The 23,231-nt window shown below is 43.2% G+C and overlaps 1 protein-coding gene across 1 annotated transcript in view; it reads left to right on the top strand.

The window, feature by feature from the left end:
• Positions 1 to 23,231, top strand: part of pclob (piccolo presynaptic cytomatrix protein b) — a 113,408-nt gene that overhangs the window by 64,488 nt on the left and 25,689 nt on the right. Inside the window, exons 13-21 of the mRNA XM_031821403.1 lie at positions 157 to 422; positions 584 to 1,370; positions 1,540 to 2,629; positions 9,333 to 9,424; positions 13,705 to 13,780; positions 15,117 to 15,242; positions 22,261 to 22,369; positions 22,485 to 22,552; positions 22,682 to 22,935. Coding sequence (XP_031677263.1) covers positions 157 to 422; positions 584 to 1,370; positions 1,540 to 2,629; positions 9,333 to 9,424; positions 13,705 to 13,780; positions 15,117 to 15,242; positions 22,261 to 22,369; positions 22,485 to 22,552; positions 22,682 to 22,935 — 2,868 coding nt within the window. The remainder of the gene's footprint in view (positions 1 to 156; positions 423 to 583; positions 1,371 to 1,539; positions 2,630 to 9,332; positions 9,425 to 13,704; positions 13,781 to 15,116; positions 15,243 to 22,260; positions 22,370 to 22,484; positions 22,553 to 22,681; positions 22,936 to 23,231) is intronic.

The following is a 23,231-nucleotide window of genomic DNA, read 5'->3' on the forward strand; positions in this document are numbered from 1 at the left end:
GTTAACATAAGATAGTGTTAAACATGACCACGTTAAAGTGGGCATAGTTAAGCACTTTCATCGCATGCTGTTGACATTTTTGTTGAAAATAAACCTGGCAATAGTATTAAGTATTCTATCTTATCTTGTATCATATTGATTTTCCCTCTGTCCTAGGGCCAGGGCTCTCCGTCAGGCACTGGAAAGAAGGTGAAGAGGACCCTACCCAACCCTCCCCCGGAGGATGACCCTCTGACTGGCCCATCAGGCTACAGCGCCAACTCAGCGCGCCGACGTCTCGGCCGTCACACCACCATGGCCCGGGCCAAGATCTTGCAGGACATCGACAAGGAGCTGGACCTGGTGGAGAGAGAGTCATCCAAGCTCCGCAGAAAACAGGCCGAGCTAGACGAGGAGGAGAAAGAGATTGATGCCAAGCTGAGGTAATTTATTCATTTAACAATTTGTGAACCAGGCAAGTCAATATAGAACCAGTTCTGATTTACAATACAATAACATGCTTTGGTGTGTATGAAGTGATTCCACATTTTTAGCACTTGGAAAGCACTTGTATAAATCCAATCCCATCTTCTCCTTCTAACAGGTACCTGGAGATGGGCATCAACCGTCGTAAGGATGCCCTGCTGCAGGAGAGGGAGAAGAGGGAGAGGGCCTACCTGCAGGGTGTGGCTGAGGAGAGAGACTACATGTCGGATAGTGAGGTCAGCAACATCAGGGAGACCAGAGGGAACAGCCACGGCCTGGAGAGACCCAGGACAGCTCCACAGTCAGAGTTCGATCAGTTCATTCCCCCTGAAACTGAGGCTGACTCCCAGTACTCCACTCTTACCAGTCCCTACTCCCACTACACCCAGTATGTCCCCCAGACCCAGGCCATCAGCCACTACCCCCAGCAGACCCTGTACCAGCAGCAGGCCCTCTACCAGCAGCACCCCTACCAAAGTCAGTCAGTCTACTCCTCTGTGCCAAGCCTGTCCTACCCCCAGGCCTCCCACTCCCACCAGCAGGCCCAGTCCTCAGGCTACCTGTCCAAGAACACCACCAACTACGAGGTGATCCGGAACCAGCCCATGATCATCGTACCCTCCTCCAGCGAGGGGGGGTATGGGGTGGGGAAGTACGGCAGCCTGGAACTGAGGATGGGCCTGGAGGAGAGGAGCATGGCCTCCAGCCCCATGTCTAGTATATCTGCTGAGTCTTTCTACGCTGACATCGACCACCACAACGCCAGGAACTATGTTCTGATAGAGGACATAGAGCAGCTGACTAAAGGTTCTGCAGGGCTGGGGTCAGGGTTCAGTCTGCCTGATAAGGACCTGTCTAAGGCTGACAGGCTGCTCCGGGCCGCTGAGGCCAGGCGCACTGCAGAGGTAACTGATATGTAAATAGTAGATGTTCTTCTGTGGAATGGGGATGTTGTTACATATTGTATGTCAGTGTGTTTTACTCAGGTTTTTTTGCTGGTATTTTGCTATACCGCATTTGCCTGTTCACTTGGGTGTTGTGATGATGATAAATTATTGTATTGTCTTGGTTTAGGTTGCGGAGTTCCTTGGTAACTCACGTCTGCACAGCTACGGTAAAGGAGAGGAGGACTCTATGGAGGAGCCTTATGAGCTGAAGCTCCTGAAGCAACAGATAAAGCAGGAGTTTAGACGAGGGACGGAGGGTCTGGAGCACCTCTCAGGCCTGGGCATGCCCCAGTACCTCCCCACTGACCCCAGCTACAGACACTTCCCTAAGGCTGACAAGTACAGCATCAGCCGGCTGACCTTGGAGAAACAAGCTGCCAAGCAGCTCCCTGCCGCCGTGCTCTACCAGAAACAGATCAAGAACCAGAAGAAGGCAACCCTGATGGACCCCAAGATAACCAAGTTCTCCTCCATCCAGGAGAGCAGAGACCTGGAGCCAGACTACAGCAGCTTCCTGGGCTCTGGAGCCTCGTCTGTCACCAACCTGTCCACGCGAGCCAGACTGCTCCAGGATGAGATCACCTTTGGCCTGAGGAAGAGCCTGTCTGAGCAGCAGAAGTACCTGGACTCCTCCCTGGGATCTAACCTGGCTGGCTCTCTGGGCCAGAACCTGGGCCAGTCCCTTGGCCTGGGGGGGCCCACCATGAGGACTACCCTACAGGACGACACCACCTACCCCAGCGGCACGCGCTCTCGCCCCTCCTCCCGACCCAACTCCCGCCCCAACTCCCGTCCCACTTCCGTCTATGGCCTGGATCTGTCCATCAAACGGGACCTTTCCAGCTCCTCTCTCAGGCTGAAGATTGAGGGAGAAGCATTGGACTCAGCGTTCGGCACGGGGGTGGCCAGGACCAAGCCCACCAGCCTGCCTATAAGCCAGAGCCGCGGGCGCATCCCCATCGTGGCTCAGAACTCAGAGGAGGAGAGCCCTCTGAGTCCTGTGGGAGAGCCCATGGGCATGGCCAGAGCCTCAGCTGGCCCTCTACCACCCATCTCAGCTGACTCCAGAGACCAGTTTGGCTCTAGCCACTCCCTGCCGGAGGTCCAACAGCACATGAGGGAGGAGTCCAGGGCTACACTGGGACATAGTGGGGTCTACGACAGAGACATAGCCTTCATCATGGACGACCTGGGAGGAGCCATGTCTGACAGCGAAGGTAAATGGCTGCTGAGGCTGTCACAGCACCCTGACACTCTGGACATGCTGCTACCGCATGCTCCTGACTGTGTTTATGTCTGCCTGAGAAGGCTCCTGATCACCTATTATTTCTCATATTTTGTGGCTTTTGTCACGTAACTGTGTTTGTGTTTTGTTCTGGTTTCTGTTTTGTTTGATGTCTGCATGCAACACTATTTATTTTCTTCACTGATACATAATACTGTTGATGTTATGTATGAGACAGCATGTCTGGGTTGTTAACTCCATCTATGATGTTATTAGCATGTTCCAGTTCTCTTCTCTTCTTTTACATGTTGGTTTTCTGCTTTCATCACTGACCAAATGTGTATAATGGGATACAGGGCTTCTTTAAACCATACAGAACAGTGAAATATCAATAGTGGATAATAGGTGATCATAAATAACACACACTTTAAGTGCCTCTGCGTACTGCTTTTGAAGAGAAAGAAAAGAGAGTGATAATATATTTGAATGAGCGGGAGACTAATGAATATCTAACAGTATGTCACTGCCATCTGGGTGCTGTCTATAGCCTATAGGCACGTTCATGTACACCCCTCCTTCCCTCTCCTTCTTTTTCTTCTCCTTTCCCCTCTTCTTCTCCATACATAAAATGTTATCTGGCTCTTGCAGGAAGTATGTCAGGCCTTTAGATAGACATATAGTATATTTACTTTTCCAAGCACCTTTGGAGCTATTGTGGAGCTTGGCCCCCTGGTAGCAGCCATTTTAAAGGCCTAATGGCCACACTATGTGTGGGTCTGGGTCTACTTACTGTAATTGTTCAGACGATGCAGACAGCCATTTATATAGAGCACCTGCCTCCCTCACTTCGTCTCCTGGCCAGCAATACACACATTTACTATTACAGCAGTAATAATACAGAGAGCATTATACTCACATTCATATTGCAATGCAATGACATTTTTCCCCTAAGGATTATAGAGTTGTAGATTATTTTTTTGTGTATATGAGTTTTAGATTTGAACCCATGTTGATAGTAGACATACAGTATATTTCATGATACTCACACCACACATAGTTATTTATAGCATATTCATCCCTGTCCATCTTGAGTATTTTGGATTTTGGATTCATGCATGTTGCTCTGAGATTAAATGAGTTTGAGTTTCCATTTCAATAAAGCTTTAAAGCATCTTTTGCATGACGTTGGTTGCTATGAATGTTGGTTGCTGTGAATGTTTCTAGGGGATTGTAAATGTGCATGCTCTCTTCTGATTGGCAGCATATGAATGTGTTCTCTCCCCATCTCCTCCTGGGGAGTAAGTGTGAAATTACAGCTGTCCTTGCTTCTATCTTAAAGGGATACTTTGGGATTTTGACAATGAAGCCCTTTAACAACTTCCCTAGTCTCAGCATCCAGTATGAAGTTAGATGTTGTTTTGCAATCAAATGCTAACTAGCGTTAGCACAATGACTGGAAACATGCTAGCAGTTACCATAGACGTCCAGTCATTGCGCTAACGCTAGTTAGCAACTTCCTTAAATCTGCATGAAAATACATTAAAATGGTATCCACGAGTTCATCTGACTCTGAGGTAGTAGATAAAGGGCCTCATTGCCAAAATCCTGAAGTATCCATTTTAGTGTTTACTAACCAGGACAACACTCCTAAATATGTCCCTATGCTTCTGTTCCTATGTTTCTATCGGCCCGGCATAGTGTAGTCAGTTTCAGAATGACCATAATTTAATTTAGATATTTAAAAAAACAAAAAAAACATTAACAAGCAGAAACACAAACCAATAAACATTCATATGCAAGTGGATTCATTTTAGATAGCATAGATAGCATAGACATGAATATAGTACCGTTTTAAATGTACTTCAAAACTGACTCCAATGACAGACTGGTGAGTAGTTGATCAGCAGCAGACATAAATATGACCCCACATAAATAAGAGTGTCTATCTGCCTTGGTTCCAGCCCTAACTGACTCCATGCTGACTCTGAACAGAGATGATCCCAGAATCTTTCATGAGAGTATCAGACACGGTAGAGTATTCTAGTTTAGAATGCTGCCTGCCCTCCACTAATACAGCAGCACCATGTTAAAGGGACACTCCGCAATATGATACCCAGCCATGCGTCAAGGAAAGGCGCCAATTGGCAAGAGCAAATACGTCGCCACACTGTGATGTCATATAGCTGAGTTTACCTTTAATATTTAGACTGCTTTAGTCCCCATGTGTCTTTACAGTATCTAACGCGATGATATATTAGTAAATACCCATGCATTTGTGATAGATCATTTGACAATTATTCACAATTGCTCTATTATGACATACATCTTTCATGCACTTCGCTTCAGAAATGCAAAAACTCCCTGATGGACTATACCGTTATAAGATGTATTTATTTGCTTACAAAGCATGTGCTGACTTAGATTTAGTCCAGTGCATGTGATATACAGTGTAAGTGGATGGAGACATAGCCCACTGAGAAAAAGTCTTAGATTCATTGACGTTGTGTTGTAGCCGTTTCTAAACATATAACTTTACACCCCAGCCGGAGGCCCCAACTGGAACATAGAAGGTGAGAGCTGCAGCGTGAACGGTCTAGTCCAGACCACATCCCAACCCCATGTAGCTTAGACAATGTCTGCCTCCACCCCACAACACCCCACGCCCCATGGTGCTCAATGACCAGATGTAGATGGTATCATACACACAAACATATCAAACCCATTTCTGGAATGATACTTTACATATATCAAACTCATCATGGAATGACCCATATGTAGATGCCAATGTATCATATTGTAGTGGTTAAGCAATCCATATCTGGAATGACCCACATTTAGACGGGTCTGTACATACACTACATGATCAAAAGTATGTGGACACCTACTCGTTGAAAATCTATCCTCATTGGTGAAGTGGACACCAAGGAACATGAAATTCTCGAACCGCTCCACTTCGGCCCCATCGATGTTAATGAGGGGCTGTTCGGCCCTCCTTTTCCTATAAACTAAGATCAGCTCATTTGTCTTGCTCACATTGAGGGAAAGTTTGTTGTCCTGACACCACACTGCCAGGTCTCTGACCTCCCTGTAGGCTGTCTCATGAATGTTGGTGATGTCTGTTACCACTGTTATGTCGTCAGCAAACTTAATGATGGTGTTGGAGTCGTGCTTGGCCACGCTGTCATGGGGTGAACAGGGAGTACAGGAGGAGACTAAGCACGCACCCCTGAGGGGCCCCAGTGTTGCAGATCAGTGTGGCAGATGTGTTGTTGCCTACCCTTACCACCTGGGGGCGGCCCGTCAGGAAGTCCAGGATCCAGTTGCATAGGAAGTTGTTAAGTCCCAGGGTCCTTAGCTTAGTGATGAGCTTTGTGGATACTATGGTGTTGAACACTGAGCTGTAGTCAATGAACAGCATTCTCACATTTTTTATTTTTTATTCTATTTAACCTTTATTTAACTAGGCAAGTCAGTTAAGGACAAATTCTTATTTACAATGACGGCCTACCCTGGCCAAACCCTAACCCAAATGATTCTGTGCGATTGAGATTGTGTTATCTGTGGGTCTGTTGGGGTGCTTCATGGCTACCAATGTGAGTGCTACGGGGTGGTAATTATTTAGGCGGGTTACCTTTGCTTTCTTGGGCACAGGGATTATGGTGGTCTGTTTGAAACCCATAGGAGGTGTTACAGACTTGGTCAGGGAGAGGTTGAAAATGTCAGTGAAAACGCTTGCCAGTTCATCCGTTTGAGTACAGGTCCTGGTAATCCGTCTGACCCCGCGGCTTTGTGAATGTTGACCTGTTTAAAGGCCTTACTCACATTGGCTATGGAGAGTGTGATCACACAGTCGTCCGGAACAGCTGGTGCTCTCATGCATGCTTCAGTGTTGCTTGCCTCAAAGCTAGCATAAAAGTAGTTTAGCTCATCTGGTAGGCTCGCGTCACTGGGCAGCTTACGGCTGAGTTTCCCTTTTTAGTCCATAACCGTTTTCAAGCTCTGCCACATCTGACGAGCGTAGTAGAATTCAATCTTAGTCCTGTATTGATGCTTTGCCTGTTTGATGGTTCATCTGAAGTCACCTTATACAGCTCATTGAGTGCGGTCTTAGTGCCAGCATCGGTTTGTGGTGGTAAATAGACGGCTGCGAATAATATAGATGAGAACTCTCTTGATAGATAGTGTGGTCTACAGCTTATTATAAGGTATTCTACCTCAGGTGAGCAATACCTCAAGGCTTCTATAATATTAGACATCACGCACCAGCAGTTATTGACAAATAGACACACACCCCCGCCCCTCGTGCTACCAGACATATCTCCTCTGTCCTGCCGATGCACGGAGAAGCCAGCCAGCACAATATTATCCATGTCGTCATTTAGCCACATCTCAGTGAAACATAAGGTATTACAGTTTTTAATGTCCCGTTGGCAGGATAGTCTTAATCGTAGATCGTCCAGTTTGTTTTCTAATGATTGCACATTGGCCAATAATACTGAGGGTTGTGGTGGTTTACATACTTGGCTAATTATTTTAAGGCACCCCGCTCTCCCCTCCCTTTTTCTCCATATTTTCTTCATGCGGATGACGGCCTATTTGGGCCTTGTCTCGACAAAGCAGCATATTCTTCTCGACAGACTCATTAAATAAAAAATCTTTGTCCAGTTCGAGGTGAGTAATAGTTGTTTTGATGTCCAGAAGCTCTTTTCCGTCAAAAGAGACGGTAACAGCAACATCATCTATCATATGTTACAAACAATGATAAAAAACAAACAAAATAGCAATTAGGCGATTATGCCTGGCTTGCACTCGGCATTCCAATTCATCCCAAATGTGTTCGATGGGGTTGAGGTCAGGGCTCAGGCCAGTCAAGATCTTCCACACCGATCTCGACAAACCATTTATGTATGGACCTCGCTTTGCACGGGTGCATTGTCATGCTGAAACAGGAAAGGGTCTTCCCCAAACTGTTGCCACAAAGTTCACAGAATTGTCTGGAAAATGATTGTATGCTGTAGCGTTAAGATTTATCTTTGTTGGAACTAAGGGGCCTAGCCTGAACAATGAAAAACAGCCCCAGACCATTATTCCTTCTCCACCAAACTTTACAGTTGGCACTATGCATTGGGGCAGGTAGCGTTCTCCTGGCATCTGCTAAACCCAGATTTGTCTATCGGAATGCCAGATGGTGAAACATGATTCATCACTCCAGAAAACGAGTTTCCACTGCTCCAGAGTCCAACAACAATGAGGTTTACACCACTCGAGGAGACGCTTGGCATTGCGCATGGTGATCTTAGGCTTGTGTGTGGCTGCTTGGCCATGGAAACCCATTTTGTGAAGCTCCCAATGAACAGTTCTTGTGCTGACATTGCTTCCAATGGCAGTTTGGAACTCGGTAGTGTGTGTTGCAACTGCAGACAGACGAGTTTTACGCGCTACGCGCTTCAGCACTCATTCTGTGAGCTTGAGTGGACTATGACTTCACGGCTGAGCTGTTGTTGCTCCTAGACATTTCCACTTAACAATATCAGCACTTACAGTTGACTGGGGCAGCTTTAGCATAGGAGAAATTTGACAAACTGACTTATTAGAAAGGTGACATCCTATGACGGTGCCACATTGAAAGTCACTGAGCTCTTCAGTAAGGCCATTCTACTGCCAATGTTTGTCTATGGCGATTGCATTGCTGTGTGTTCGAAACAGCCAAATCCACTCATTTGAAGGGTGTCCATATACTTTTGTGTATATCAATGGCATTTCTGGAATTCATGTTCATGCACTATTGCAAGGCCGCTCAGATACGGCTCACATTTGCATTACATACATGTGTTACCACAACAATGGTATGTCTGAATACTAGGTAAGTATGTGTCGAGGGTCTCTCACACAATTATAGATGTAACACTGATCATGCTGTTGGATCACCCTGATAACACCATGTACTACCTCACTGTCTCAGGGCAAAGGGAACTGTACTGTGACTGTGGCACACTTCCACTTCCACCTAAAATCTGTCTACTGTGTCCTTGACCCACTGTGGAGATGTTTCACTCTCTCTATGCATGACCTGTTAATCTGAACACACACACACACACACACACACACACACACACACACACGCACACACAAACAAACACACACACACGCACACACACACACACCGGGGACCTCTGCATGCCAATGTGCGCATGACATACCTAGTTCAAATACATCCATCCCCATCCAGCCTCTTAAATGTTCACTGATCTGATAGTACTGGGGATGGGACAGTAGCTGGTTATCTACCATGCTGCCTTCACCTCTCCAGACAGCTCTGATCACTGATCACTTACGAGCAGTAAACATGAAGCAAAGGATGTGTTTATAAAGTATTGTAAGGGGCTGCTACTTATACCCAATTTCACATTGCCATCTTGCTCCCACCCCAAGACACCTGCGTAGATCTGATCATCCACATTACGTAGACTCCGCCAAGCCTACCAGAGAGTGATTTGGAGTTATTAAAATATTGCAAATACCTTTAGATCTACAATAAGTGCATATATGGTCCGTGGCTGGAGGCTAGTGGTTTATTTGGAGTTGGGCATCCATCCTGCTTATATTGTGTTTGACAATTGAGTATCCCCTCTCTGTCTGTGTCCCTGTCCCCTCAACCCCTGTGTCCCCCTACCCCCATCTCTGTCCCTGTGTAGCGTACCACCTGAGGAGGGAGGACACTGACTGGTTTGATAAGCCTGCAGAGAGACAACATCAGGAAAATGGACAGCCTCTGGACAGGAGACAGGTGAGAGGAGCTGGATAGGATAAGTCTAAATTAGTGAACTATATTTAATAAATAAACTGCTATATACATCTTCCCCCTCATTAAATATACATTGATAGTGCCTGTTTTGTTCATGTTGTCTTTAGCAAAGTTGTACTCAAACTGTAACCAGTGCCTGCAACCTGGTTCAGGTTATCAGTCAAACTACCAGGTTAGTTACAAACAGCACAGGAATGAAATCATCAACATGTATTGATTTGACTAATGTTGCAGAAATGTGCTTTAAAGCAGTATCCAAATCCATAAGATGTAGTGATCACAATATAATAGCCATATCTAGGAAAACCAACGTTCCAAAGGCTGGGCCTAATATAGTGTATAAGAAATCATACAATAAGTTGTATAGGGATTTTTATGTTGATGATGTAAAGAATATTTGCTGCTCTGTGGTGTGTAATAAGGAGCAACCAGACGCTACACTTGACACATTTATAAAATTGCTTATTCCAGTTACTAATTATCGCGCACCCATTAAGAAAATAACTGTAAAAACTGTTGAATCCCCTTGGATTGTGAGATATTGAAAAATTTTATGGTTGAGAGGGATGAGGCAAAAGGAATGGCACATACGTCTGGCAGCATAACCGATTGGCATACCGATTGAAATCATGTGAATAAACTAACTAAAAATAAAAATAAACAATACTATGAAACAAAAATAAATAATTCAAAGAATGCCAATAGTAAGCTTTGAAGTAAAAAAAAGTAAAAAAAAAGTTAAACTCGGCCATTATTCATTGAATCAGATGGCTCATTCATCACAAAACCCACTGATATTGCCAACTCCTTTAATTATTTTTTCATTGGCAAGATTAGAAAATTTAGGCATAACATGCCAGCAACAAACGCTGGCACTACACATCAAAGTACATCTGACCAAATGATGAAAGAAAGGTATTGTACTTATGAATTCTATAATGTGAGTGTGGAGGAGGTGAAACAATTATTGTTGTCTATCAACAATGACAAGCCATCAGGGTCTGACAACCTAGATGGAAAATGACTGAGGATAATAGTGGACAATATTTGCCATATCATCAATTTAAGCCTACTAAAAGGGTGTGCCCTCTGGCCAGGAGGGAAGCAAAAGTCATTCCGCTACCCAAGAATAGTACAGCCCCCTTTACTGGCTCAAATGTGATGACCGCCTTAATTTGGTCTTATGTATCAATATTTGAAATGGTGTTCTTTAGATTGGTTAAAAGCAGAGATACAGAGCTACACAATGGTATATCATACACTGTATTTGAGGAACAATGCGAAAGTAATTCTGCTTTGAAAGTTGAAAAACTTTTGAGAAAATGGCCCTTGAATGTTTTGGTACACCTACTGGAGAGCTTTTCATTGTCTACACCCATTCAGAATTGTTCACACCCTTTTAAGCCAGCCCCACCCATCTCTTTAAGGATTCACATGTGAGGTCATGTGCTAAACAGAGTAGTGTAGTAAAGATTTAGACAAAAAGTTATAGCCAACAATAAGTAAAAATTCCAGGTAAACAGAAAGTGTCCAAATCAAAATAATGTATAAATATTCGATGACGCTTACCCAGACACACTTTTCTAAATTGATGGGTAATGTGAAAGAAATGCTATAACCCCCAGCCACATCTTGTTAAGTGGATGGGTCTCTCCAGAAGTTGTAAACGGTACAGCGAAGTGGTTACTTGCAAAGTAGCAATATCAAAAATAGATAGTAAAATAAATATAAAGAAAAAAAGAACAAGTGTCAATGCCAGTAGAGAAAGAACAAAACAATATACATTATGTTCAAGAACAATATCAATAAGGATATCAGTGAAAGATGAAGTAGGTATATGCCATCAATCAGGGGTAAAGTGGCTGAACAGCAGGATAAAAAAAAAGTAGCATCAACGTATGTGTTAGGAGAGAGTCATGTGACAAGAGGCACTGAAGATAGTGCTGATAGCTGCGATCTCGCCCCCAGTGATTAACTGGTCCGTCAGAACCACGCATGAACAAGGGAAACTGTATTCAGGGAGCCTGTTTCTGTTCTGCCCTTGACTTGTCCATAGCCTCTTCCTCGCAAAACTCCCTGATCTTTTCAAAAAGATACGTTTGTCTAGCTGTGTCCAGTCCAGGTGTTGCTGGTACAGGCAGACCATCTATGGGAGGAAAGATGTCAGCTTTGCGCAGCAGCTAAAACCTGGTCCCGACTGAGTCCGAACGCTCCTTGGCGACAACAGCACCAGACTCCAGAGCATTGAAGCTGTAAAACAAAAACAACAAAAAACTTGAGAAGACATTACAACTTTGCATAACATCAATTCACCTCTCAAATTTATATAAGAAGAATAACCTCAATAATCTTGTGTCAAGTCACTCTGGTTGAGAGCAGTAGCAACACATTTGCAGTTCTCCATGGCTAACATTATATATTTTGAAAAAACTGCATTAGAAAGGATTATCTACACATAACGAGCAGCTCATTTTATAGACAGAAGATGCTACAGGGCAGACCAATCCAAACTCATCTCTCGGCATGTCCAGCCCATTCATTCAGTCAATCATGGCTAGCAGAAAGGTTCCTGTCTTTTTCTGTGGCTAAACCAACTAGGCTCATAATTTAACAATGTATTTCATATTTACAGATGGCATACAATTTTTTTTATTAAGGCACATGAAAGTTCAAATGTTCCAGAAGGCATTTCTGCCAAATAACGGATTAAAAAAAAAAATAAACGTTCAAATGCCTCTCCTGTGAAGTCGTGACTTGCGACATACGCCTAGTTTCCTGAAACTGGTCACAAATAGCCGACCAATCAGCCTGTTACCAAACCTTGGTAAACTTTTTGAAAATAATTGTGTTTGACCAGATACAATGTTGTTTTACAGTAAATGAATTGACAACAGACTTTCAGCACGCTTATAGGGAAGGGCATTCAACAACCACAGCACTTACACAAATGACTGATGATTGGCTGAGAGAAAATTATGCTAAAAATATTGTGGGGGCTGTTTTGTTAGACTTCAGTGTGGCTTTTGACATTATTGTTCATATTCTGCTGTTAGAAAAATGTATGTGTTATGGCTTCACACCCCCTGCTATATTGTGGATAAACCGTTACCTGTCTAACAGAACACAAATGGGGTTCTTTAATGGAATCCCCTCCAACATAATCCAGGTAGAATCAATGCCACTGGCTTTGAGTAAAGCCAGTGTGTCCATGTGTGTCTCAACGCTATACATGTCAGCTACTACAGCGACTGAAATGACTGCAACACTTAACAAAGAGTTGCAGTTAGTTTCAGAATGGATGGCAAGGAATAAGTTAGTCCTAAATATTAAAAAAACGAAAAGCATTGTATTTGGGACAAATCATCCACTAAACTATTGAATAATAAGTTGAGGTGATTAAACTGTTTGGGGTAACCCTGGATTGTGAACTTTCATGGTCAAAACATACTGATATAACAGTGGCTAAGATGGGGAGAACTCTGTCCATAATAAAGTGCTGCTCTCCCTTCTTAACAAGGCAGGTCCTTTTTAAGAAGGCAGGCCCTAGTTTTGTCGCACCTACTATTCAGTTATGTGGTTAGGTGCCACATAGAGGGACAATTGGCTCTGAACAGGGCAGCACAGCTGGCCTTTAAAAGTACACGGGGTATGTATGTCAATGATGTGCATGTCCATCTCTCCTGGCTCAAAGTGGAGGAGAGATTGACTTCATCACTACTTGTTTTTGGAAGAAGTGTTGATAAACTGAATGTACTGAGCTGTTTGTTTAAACTACTAGCACACAGCTCAGACACTCATGCATAACACACAAGACATGCCACCAGAGACCTCTTCATAATCTCCAAGTCCAGAACAGACTATGGGAGGCACAAAGTACTACATAGAGCCATGACTACATGGAACTCTATTCCACATCAGGTAACTGAATCAAGTAGAATCAGATTTAAAAAACGAGGTAAAATACACCTTATGGAACAACAGGGGCTGTGAAGAGACAAACACACAGTTACAGACACACACACGCACACAAGCACTAGCATACGCACTCTACACACACGTACATTGTAATATTGTTGTATGGTGGTATTATACATGTTGTATTGTGGACATATAGCAGTGTAATAATGTTATATGATGTACCATTTTATCTTTTGCGTCACATGTAATGTAAGTGCCTTAATGTGTTTGGACCCCAGGAAGAGTAGCTGCTGCCTTGGCAATTTTTTTTTACAAACACTCCATGCTCTGTGTGCCTCCCCCAGATTAAGCTGATTCCCTATGTGTTCCCTCACACCCGGCTCAAACTACAGAGGGACCCCAAGGACACCAGTGTCTCAGGTAGAGCAGAACACAGTAAACATTCTCTAATATGTAGATATCTGCTCATTAATGATAATAATAGGATCATCTCATGGATTTCCAATATAGCCATTGATATATTGTTACACTGTATATTGTCCATTGATATACACTACCTTTCAAAAGTTTGGGTGCCACTTAGAAATGACATTGACTTTGAAAGAAAAGGACATTTTTTGTCCATTAAAATAACATCAAATTGATCAGATATACAGTGTAGACATTGTTAATGTTGTAAATGACTATTGTAGCTGGAGACGGTTGATTTTTAATGGAATATCTACATAGGCGTACAGAGGCCCATTATCAGCAACCATCACTCCTATGTTCCAATGGCACGTTGTGTTAGTTAATCCAAGTTTATTAGTTTAAAAAGCGAATTGATTATTAGAAAACCCTTTTGCAATTATGTTAGCACAGCTGAAAACTGTTGTCTGATTAAAGAAGCAATAAATCTGAGTACTTTCTTCGGAAACTCGTCAGTCTATTCTTGTTCTGAGGAATGAAGGCTATTCCATGCGAGAAATTGCCAAGAAACTGAAGATCTCGTACAATGCTGTGTACTACTCCCTTCACAGAACAGCGCAAACTGGCTCTAACCAGAATTGAAAGAGGAGTGGGAGGCCCGGTGAACAACTGAACAAGAGGACAAATACATTAGAGTGTCTAGTTTGAGAAACAGACACCTTACAAGTCCTCAACTGTCAGCTTCATTAAATAGTACCCACAAAACACCAGTCTCAATGTCAACAGTGAAGAGGCGACTCCGGGATGCTGGCCTTCTTGGCAGAGTTGCAAAGAAAAAGCATTGTACCAGATCTTCAGTTTCTTGGCAATTTATCACATGGAAATATCCTTCATTTCTCAGAACAAGAATAGACTGACGAGTTTCAGAAGAAAGGTCTTTGTATCTGGTTATTTTGAGCCTGTAATCGAACCCACAAATGCTGATGCTCCAGATACTCAACTAGTCTAAAGAAGGCCAGCAGTACTGCTTCTAACATAATTGCGAAATTATTTTTTGATGATCAATTAGCCTTTTAAAATGATAAACTTGGATTAGCTAACACAACATGCCATTAGAACACAGGAGTGATGGTTGCTGATAATGGGCCTCTGTACACCTATGTAGATATTCCATTAAATATCTGCTGTTTCCAGCTACAATATTAATTTACACCTTTGACAATGTTTACACTGTATTTCTGATCAATTTAATGTTATTTTAATGAACAAAAAAATTGCTTTTCTTTCAAAAACAAGGACATTTCTAAGTGACCCCAAACTTTTGAACGGTTGTGTGCGTTCCCTGCAGGGAATGGCCTGGGGATCCGTGTGGTGGGAGGAAAGGAGATTCCTGGTTGTCATGGTGAGATAGGAGCCTACATCGCTAAGGTTACACCCGGAGGAGTGGCCGAACAGACAGGGAAAGTGGTGGAAGGTAAGTGTTTGTGAACATGTACTTGTGTAAGGTATAAATGGAGCAAGGGAAGGAGGAGAGAATCTCTGTTCATACACGGACAGTCTGATTTAAGGTTGAGAAAATACTGTGGGCTATAGCCGATGGGATCGTCATTATAGTGGGATTTTAATCTGTGTGGAAAGTAAATGAAAGTGACATTTGGAAAAAAACAATGATTAACAATCTTATACAGCAGTATCATAACTCATAAGCTCATGTTGTATGCATTTCAATTTGTCTGAGATAAGCTGGATGAGGTATATTGATTATTTCACACGTGCTCTCGACGAGATAGACTTCTCAATGTCAGATTTCAGCTCAGAGCAGATTAGCTACTGGTTTAAGCAGAAATCTATTATTATATGAATCATTTCAGGCCACTGTCAGCTCACTGTGAATATATTTGCCAAGCTCTCTGTGCACCATAGAGAGATAAGAGGGTGTTTGTGTGTGTACAGTATGTTTGTGTTTGCGTGTGTGTCTGTCATGTCTCATTCTCTGAGACATTAGATAGCCAGAGAAAAAGCTCTGTCTCTTTGCACTGCCACAAGACTAGCCATTATGCTGTATTTAGCACACACACAGTCATTCACACTCTCTCCCTGTATCTCTATCCCTCTCTCTCTCTCTCCCTGTATCTCTATCCCTCTCTCTCTCTCTCCCTGTATCTCTATCCCTCTCTCTCTCTCTCCCTGTATCTCTCTCTCTCTCTCTCTCTCTCTCTCTCTCTCTCTCTCTCTCTCTCCCTCTCTCTCCCCCTCTCTCTCTCTCTCTCTCTCTCTCTCTCTCTCTTTTTCTCTTTCTCTCTCTCTCTCTCTCTCTGTCTCCCTCTCTCTCTGTTTCTGTCCCTCTCTCTCTGTCTCTAGAGAAAAAGCTCTCCCTCTCTCTGTCTCCCTCTCTCTCCCTCTCTCTCTTTTTCTGTCCCTCTCTCTCTGTCTCTATTTCTCTCTCTGACAAACCTAAATGTTCACACACACACTGACACACACACCATATCAAATTGCAAATTGCAAGTGTAGACTAACAGTGAACTGCTTACTTACGGGCCCTTCCCAACAATGTAGAGAGAAAGAAAATACAAAAATAATACAATACAACAATAATACAACAAAAAAGTTATAATAAACACACAATTAGTAACAATAACTTGGCTATATACACAGGGTACCAGTACCGAGTCGATGCGCAGGCGTACGAGGTAATTGAGGTAGCTACACTATGTACATATAACTTGGAATAAAGTGAATGATAATCAACAGAAGCAGCAGCATATGTGATGAGTCAAAAAAAGGTCAACGCAGATAGTCCAGGAAGCTATTTGGTTAACTATTTAACTAACCATTTAGCATTCTTATGACTTGGGGGTAGAAGCTGTTCAGAGTCCTGTACACACACACACGCAGACACACACTGAAACACACGCACACACACACACACAGTATTTAGCCCCCCTCCCCCTCGTTCTGCTTCCATTCATAATATTACTGTAAAACCCTCCTTTCTGAAGCACATAGATTAGTACAGGCTATAGGCAGAATATAACAAAGTAGAAGAGACTTCAGAACACACCACTGTACTTACCAGACCTCCTGAACAATGTGTAGGACAGTAGCTTTCTCCTACTGATATATTTCAGGGACTTACTGTCACATGTAGGACGTGTCTCTGCATCCAGCCCTCCTGGGTTAAACCCGAAGGAAAGCCTGGTTCTTTATAGTTCTATAGCGTAATCCACTGCAGTTAGGGATGTTTCTGACAATGAGATAGTGTTCATCTACTCCCTCTTGCTGTCATACTCACTTCAGATGCTGTGACGTCACACCCTGGTGGTGACACTTGCGACATGGAACAGCCTGGACTTTTCTGAGAGAGGAGTTTGAAGGACAAATAGACACACACACACTTTCTCTCTCTGCATATGCCATTTCCCTAAAATCCCCTACAGTTTATAATAGTATTGAGCTTATACAGATTGTGAAAATGATTATGTAGCTAGAGTAAGTATCTCAGTGTATCCTAATTTTGACAGAATGTTTAGTTGTTTGTGTTTCTCTAACATATACAGGACCAGTCAAAAGTTTGGACACACCTACTCATTCTTTATTTTCTTTATTTTTACTATTTTCTACATTGTAGAATAATAGTGAAGACATCGAAATTATGAAATTACACATATGGAATCATGTAGTAACCAACAATGTGTTAAACAAATCAAAATGTGTTTTAGATTCTTCAAAGTAGCCACCCTTTGCCTTCATGACAGCTTTGCACACTCTTGGCATTCTCTCAACCAGCTTCATGAGGTGGAAAGCATTTCAATTAACAGGTGTGCCTTGTTAAAAGTTCATTTGTGGAATGTTGTTCCTTCTTAATACGTTTGAGCCAATCAGTTGTGCTGTTACAAGGTAGGGGTGGTATACAGAAGACAGCCCTATTTGGTAAAAGACCAAGTCCATATTATGGCAAGAGCAGCTCAAATAGGCAAAGAGAAACGACAGTCCATCATTACTTTAAGACATGAAGGTCAGTCAATGCGGAACATTTCAAGAACTTTGAAAGTTTCTTCAAGTGCAGTTGCAAACACCATCAAGCGCTATGATGAAACTGTCTTTCATGAGGGCTGCCACAGGAAAGGAAGACCCAGAGTTACCTCTGCTGCAGAGGATAAGTTCTTGCAGCCCAAATAAATGCTTCACAGAGTTTAAGTAACAGACACATCTCATCATCAACTGTTCAGAGGAGACTGTGTGAGACTGTGTGAATCAGGCAGAATTCATGGTTGAGTTGCTGCAAAGAAACGACTACTAAAGGACACCAATAAGAAGAAGAGACTTGCTTTGGCCAAGAAACACGAGCAATGGACATTAGTCCTGTGGAAATCTGTCCTGATGAGTCCAAACTTTATATTTTCGGTTCCAACCGCGGTGTCTTTGTGAGACACAGAGTAGGTGAACAGATGATCTCTGCATGTATGGAGGAGGAGGTGTGATGGTGTGGGGTTGTTTTGCTGGTGACACTGTCAAGATTTATTTAGAATTCAGGTCTCACTTAACCAGCATGGCTACCACAGCGATATGCCATCCCATCTTGTTTGCGCTTAGTGGGACTATTATTTGTTTTTCAACAGGACAATGATCCAACACACCTCCAGGCTGTGTAAGGGCTATTTGACCAAGAAGGAGAGTGATGGAATGCTACATCAGATGACCTGGCCTCCACAATCACCTGACCTCAACCCAATTGAGATGGTTTGGGATAAGTTGGACCACAGAGTGAAGGAAAAGCAGCCAACAAGTGCTCAGCATATGTGGGAACTCCTTCAGAACTGTTCGAAAAGCATTCCTCATGACGCTGGTTGATGGTACGCCAAGAGACTGTTAAAACCTCTTTGGGCTAGGGGGCAGTATTTTCACGTCCAGATGGAAAGCGTGCCCAAAGTAAACTGCCTGCTACTCAGGCTCAGAAGCTAGGGTATGCATATTATTAGTAGATTTGGATAGAAAACACTCTGAAGTTTCTAAAACTGTTTGAATGATGTCTGTGAGTATAACAAAGCCCGAGGACAAACCATCCAGGAAAAAAAAAAATTTGAGGTCACTCTCTTTTCAATGGGTTTTCTATAGGGATCTAGATTTCTAAGGCACTTGCTTGCAGTTCCTATCACTTCCACTGGATGTCAACAGTCTTTAGAAATTGGTTGATGTTTTTCCTTTGAAATTGGTTGATGTTTTTCCTTTATTTACAAAAAAATACCTACAGTTTAATCAGGAAAGTTGTTTAAAATATTTGGACAAAGATTACAGGTAATTCATGAGATATTTTGCAGTCATGTTGCGCGAGTTGGAACTCGCAACGGAATAACGATGGAATTAATCGAACAAAATTACCATTTGTGATGTTTATGGGACATATTGGAGTGCCAACAGAAGAAGCTCATCAAAGGTAAGGCATGAATTATACCTTTATTTCTGAGTTTCGTGTCGTGCCTTGGAGGGTTTGAAATATGATTGTCTGTGTTTGTTTGATGGGGTGCTATCCTCAGATAATAGCATGGTTTGTTTTCGCTGTAAAGCCTATTTGAAATCTGACATGTTGGCTGGATTAAGAACAAGTGTAGCTTTCATTTGTTGTATTGCATGTGTGATTTCATGAAAGTTGAATATTTATAGTAATTTAATTTGCATTTGGCGCTCTGCCATTTCACCGGATGTTGTCGAGGGGTTCCGCTAGCAGAACGTCTAGCCGTAACAGGTTTTAAGACTGTTTTGCTATCACAGACTGGAACATGTTCCGGGATTCTTCCGATGGCATTGAGGAGTACACCACATCAGTCACTGGCTTTATCAATAAGGGCATCGAGGACATCGTCCCCACAGTGACTGTACCTACATACCCCAACCAGGCAAAATTCGCACTGAGCTAAAGGTAGAGCTGCCACTTTCAAGGTGCGGGACTATAACATGCATGAGAGCACCAGCTGTTCCGGACAGCTGTGTGATCACGCTCTCCGTAGCCGACGTGAGTAAGACCTTTAAACATGTCAACATACACAAGGCTGCGGGGCCAGAAGGATTACCAGGATGTGTTCTCCGGCATGTGCTGACCAACTGGCAGCACATTTTCAACATGTCCCTGATTGAGTCTGTAATACCAACATGTTTCAAGCAGACCACCATAGTCCCTGTGCCCAAGAACACAAAAGCAACCTTCCTAAATGACTACAGAGAGCAGGTCGAGTGGAGCAGGTTGAGAGCTTCAAGTTCTTTGGTGTCCACATCACCAACAAACTACAATGGTCCAAACACACCAAGACAGTTGTGAAGAGGGCACGACAAAGCCTATTCCACCTCAGGAAACTAAAAAGATTTGGCATGGGTCCTGAGATCCTACCCGGACTATTTGCATTGTGTCCCCCCCCCCAACCCCTCTTTTACACTGCTGCTACTCTCTGTTCATCATATATGCATAGTCACTTTAACCATATATGCATAGCCACTTTTACATATGTACATACTACCTCAATTGGCCCGACCAACCAGTGCACCAGCACATTGGCTAACCGGCTTATCAGCATTGTTTCCCACCACCCACCACCCACCAACCCCTCTTTTACGCTACTGCTACTCTCTGTTCATCATATATTCATAGTCACTTTAACCATATGTACATGTACATACTACCTCAATCAGCCTGACTAACCGGTGTGTGTATGTAGCCTCGCTACTGTTATAGCCTTGCTTCTGTATTTGGCCTCCCTACTGTTACAGCCTTGCTACTGTATTTGACCACCCTACTGTTACAGCCTCGCTACTGTTTTTCACTGTCTTTTTACTGTTGTTTTATTTCTTTACTTACCTATTGTTCACCTAATGCCTTTTTGCACTATTGGTTAGAGCCTGTAAGTAAGCATTTCACTGTAAGCTGTTCTGCGCACATGACAAATAAACTTTGATTTGATTTGAAGCTGTCATCAAGGCAAAGTGTGGCTACTTTGAATCTCAAATATAAAATATATTTTGATTTGCTTACTTCATTATCCTTTGTGTTTTTTCATAATGTTGATGTCTTCACTATTATTCTACAATGTAGAAAAATAGTCAAAATAAGGAAAACCCCTGGAATGAGTAGGTGTGTCCAAACTTTTGACTGGTACTGTATTTATATGGTTTATTGTCACATACACCAGATAGGTGCAGTGAAATGTGTTGTTTTACAGGGTCTGCCATGTAGTCCAGCACCCCTGGAGCAAATGTGGGTTAATTGTCTTGCTCAAGTGCACAGATTTTCACCTTGTCGGCTTGAGTATTCGAAGCAGCAACCTTTCGGTTGATGGCCCAATGCTCTAACCACTAGGCAACTAGCCACCCTATTACACAGTAACCCTCCTAGGAATGGAAGCAGTCATAGGACCATTGTGTTGTTGTGGTCTTATGTTGTGCTTCTATCTGACTCTCTTCAGAGGACTAAATTACCTTAATGCAAATTCTGGGTTTAGACTTTAGTTGAAAGAGACCATGGAACTGAACACTTGTACCCTCAGATGCAAAGATAGAGAGAATGAGAGAGGGGGTGATGAGAGACAGAGAGGAGAGAGAGAGATAAATAGAGAAAGAAAGGGAGAGATGAGGAGTGGGGGAATGAGAGACAGAGAGAGAGAGAGAGAGAGAGAGAGAGAGAGTATTCTAAATGTTGCTGTGGCCTTGACTCTCTAACATACAAAGAGAGAGATATGTTAATAAAATCTTTTGTTGTCACAGCAGCTGGCGAGTTACTTCGTAATCAAAAGTCTTATCTGAAGACGAGGTTTCATTTGTGTAAGTGCAGCCACAGCACCGATGCTGGCATGGGTTTGAGTTTACTGTGCACTTTCTCCCTTTCAATATCCATCATACAGCTCTTACTGCTATATACTCTGTCATGCTCTCTGAGTCTTGTCTGCTGTGTGAACCAGAACCTGAAAAATATATACTCTAGTCTAGTGGTTCCCAACCAGAGGTACTAGGACCCCCTGGGGGTACTTGGCCTATCCACAGGGGGTACTTAAGAAGACCCATGAGACCACACAGTTACTGGTCAAATGCACTATGGGGGTACTTATTGGGTACTCCGGGCTGAGCCAAATGAAGTAGTCGGTACAGTAAACAACAAACGTTGGGAACCACTGTTCTAGTCAATGAAATGAAAGGCAGTGGTGTTTTTAAAAGATGTAGCGCCTACTCTTGAGAAGGAGTAAGACATTTCTCCCTGAGCTAAACTTGTTTGGGTTGTGTTTTGTGTTCTGAGATCCATTGAGACCAAGGTGTCTGTAGTCTGAGCTTGTCTCAAGACCCTGACTGCAGGATCGAGAATCGATCTGTGGTGCCATAGCAGTTTGAATCATGTGTCATAAACATACATAAACCAAACAGAGATACGTGTGATATTATGAAGGGTTATGTGTTGTTATGTTATCTTACTGGCGTCAAAGTGCTCTCTCGCTCTCTGTCTCTCTCTGTAGGAATGCAGGTGTTGGAGTTGAACGGGGTTCCTCTGATGGGGAAGACTTACGAGGAGGTGCAGTGCATTATGGGTCAGCCGTCTGCAGAGACTGAGCTCTGTGTGAGACTGTGAGTCAAATATCTTATTCCTCATCGCTCTCTATCCTTTCTCATCCCTCTCTCCTCTTATCCCCACTTCATTTAGATGAGACCTAAATTGGACCTTTCTGTCTGTCTCTCTCAGTGACCTGAACATGCTGTCTGACCCTGAGCATCCCCAGGCCCTGGAGAACCATGACCAGCTGAAGCCTGGTACACCGCTACATTGTTATAATGCTTCATCATGACTTTTGCACTATTGTTATAATGTATCATAATGTTTATGTAACTTTACAATGCTTCATTGTGAATGTTACTGTGTGTGTGTCTGTGTGTGTGTAGGTGACAGGCAGTGTTCTCCAGGAGTGGACCCTAAGCAGCTGGCTGCAGAGCTGCAGAAGTTTTCCCAACAGCAGGCCCCTGGGATGGGGGTAGGAATGGGGGCGGGGGGGCCAGGAGGAGTAGGGGTCCTCTCTGCCCTTGACCGCTCAGCTCTGTTACACTCAGGCAATGCATCGGCTAGCTCTAGTGCCGTACCCAGCCCCGGTCAGCCTGCCTCCCCAGCCATCAACAAGAAACAACGCCACAGCGCCAAGGTAATGCCTTCACTAGTAGTACATTATGATATTGAGAGCCCGTAGCTCCCTGTAGAGTATGTTATTACATCCATATGGCTTGTGAGTTCATAATTAATCATTCACAAATGCTGTGCATGTGTACGTTTGTTTGTGTGGTAGAGGTCAAGGTCAACTGCTGTGGCTGCATTGTGGATCACAGAAACATGACAGGCTAATTATAGAGAGACATGCATGGTATATGTGTCTAGGGTATCAGGAATCAAGCTAAAAACCCAGAGGTGGACACGTCGAATTAACAATGGTTTAATAATCGA

This window comes from Oncorhynchus kisutch, linkage group LG4, assembly GCF_002021735.2.
Source record: "Oncorhynchus kisutch isolate 150728-3 linkage group LG4, Okis_V2, whole genome shotgun sequence".
Taxonomy (NCBI): Eukaryota; Metazoa; Chordata; class Actinopteri; order Salmoniformes; family Salmonidae; genus Oncorhynchus; species Oncorhynchus kisutch.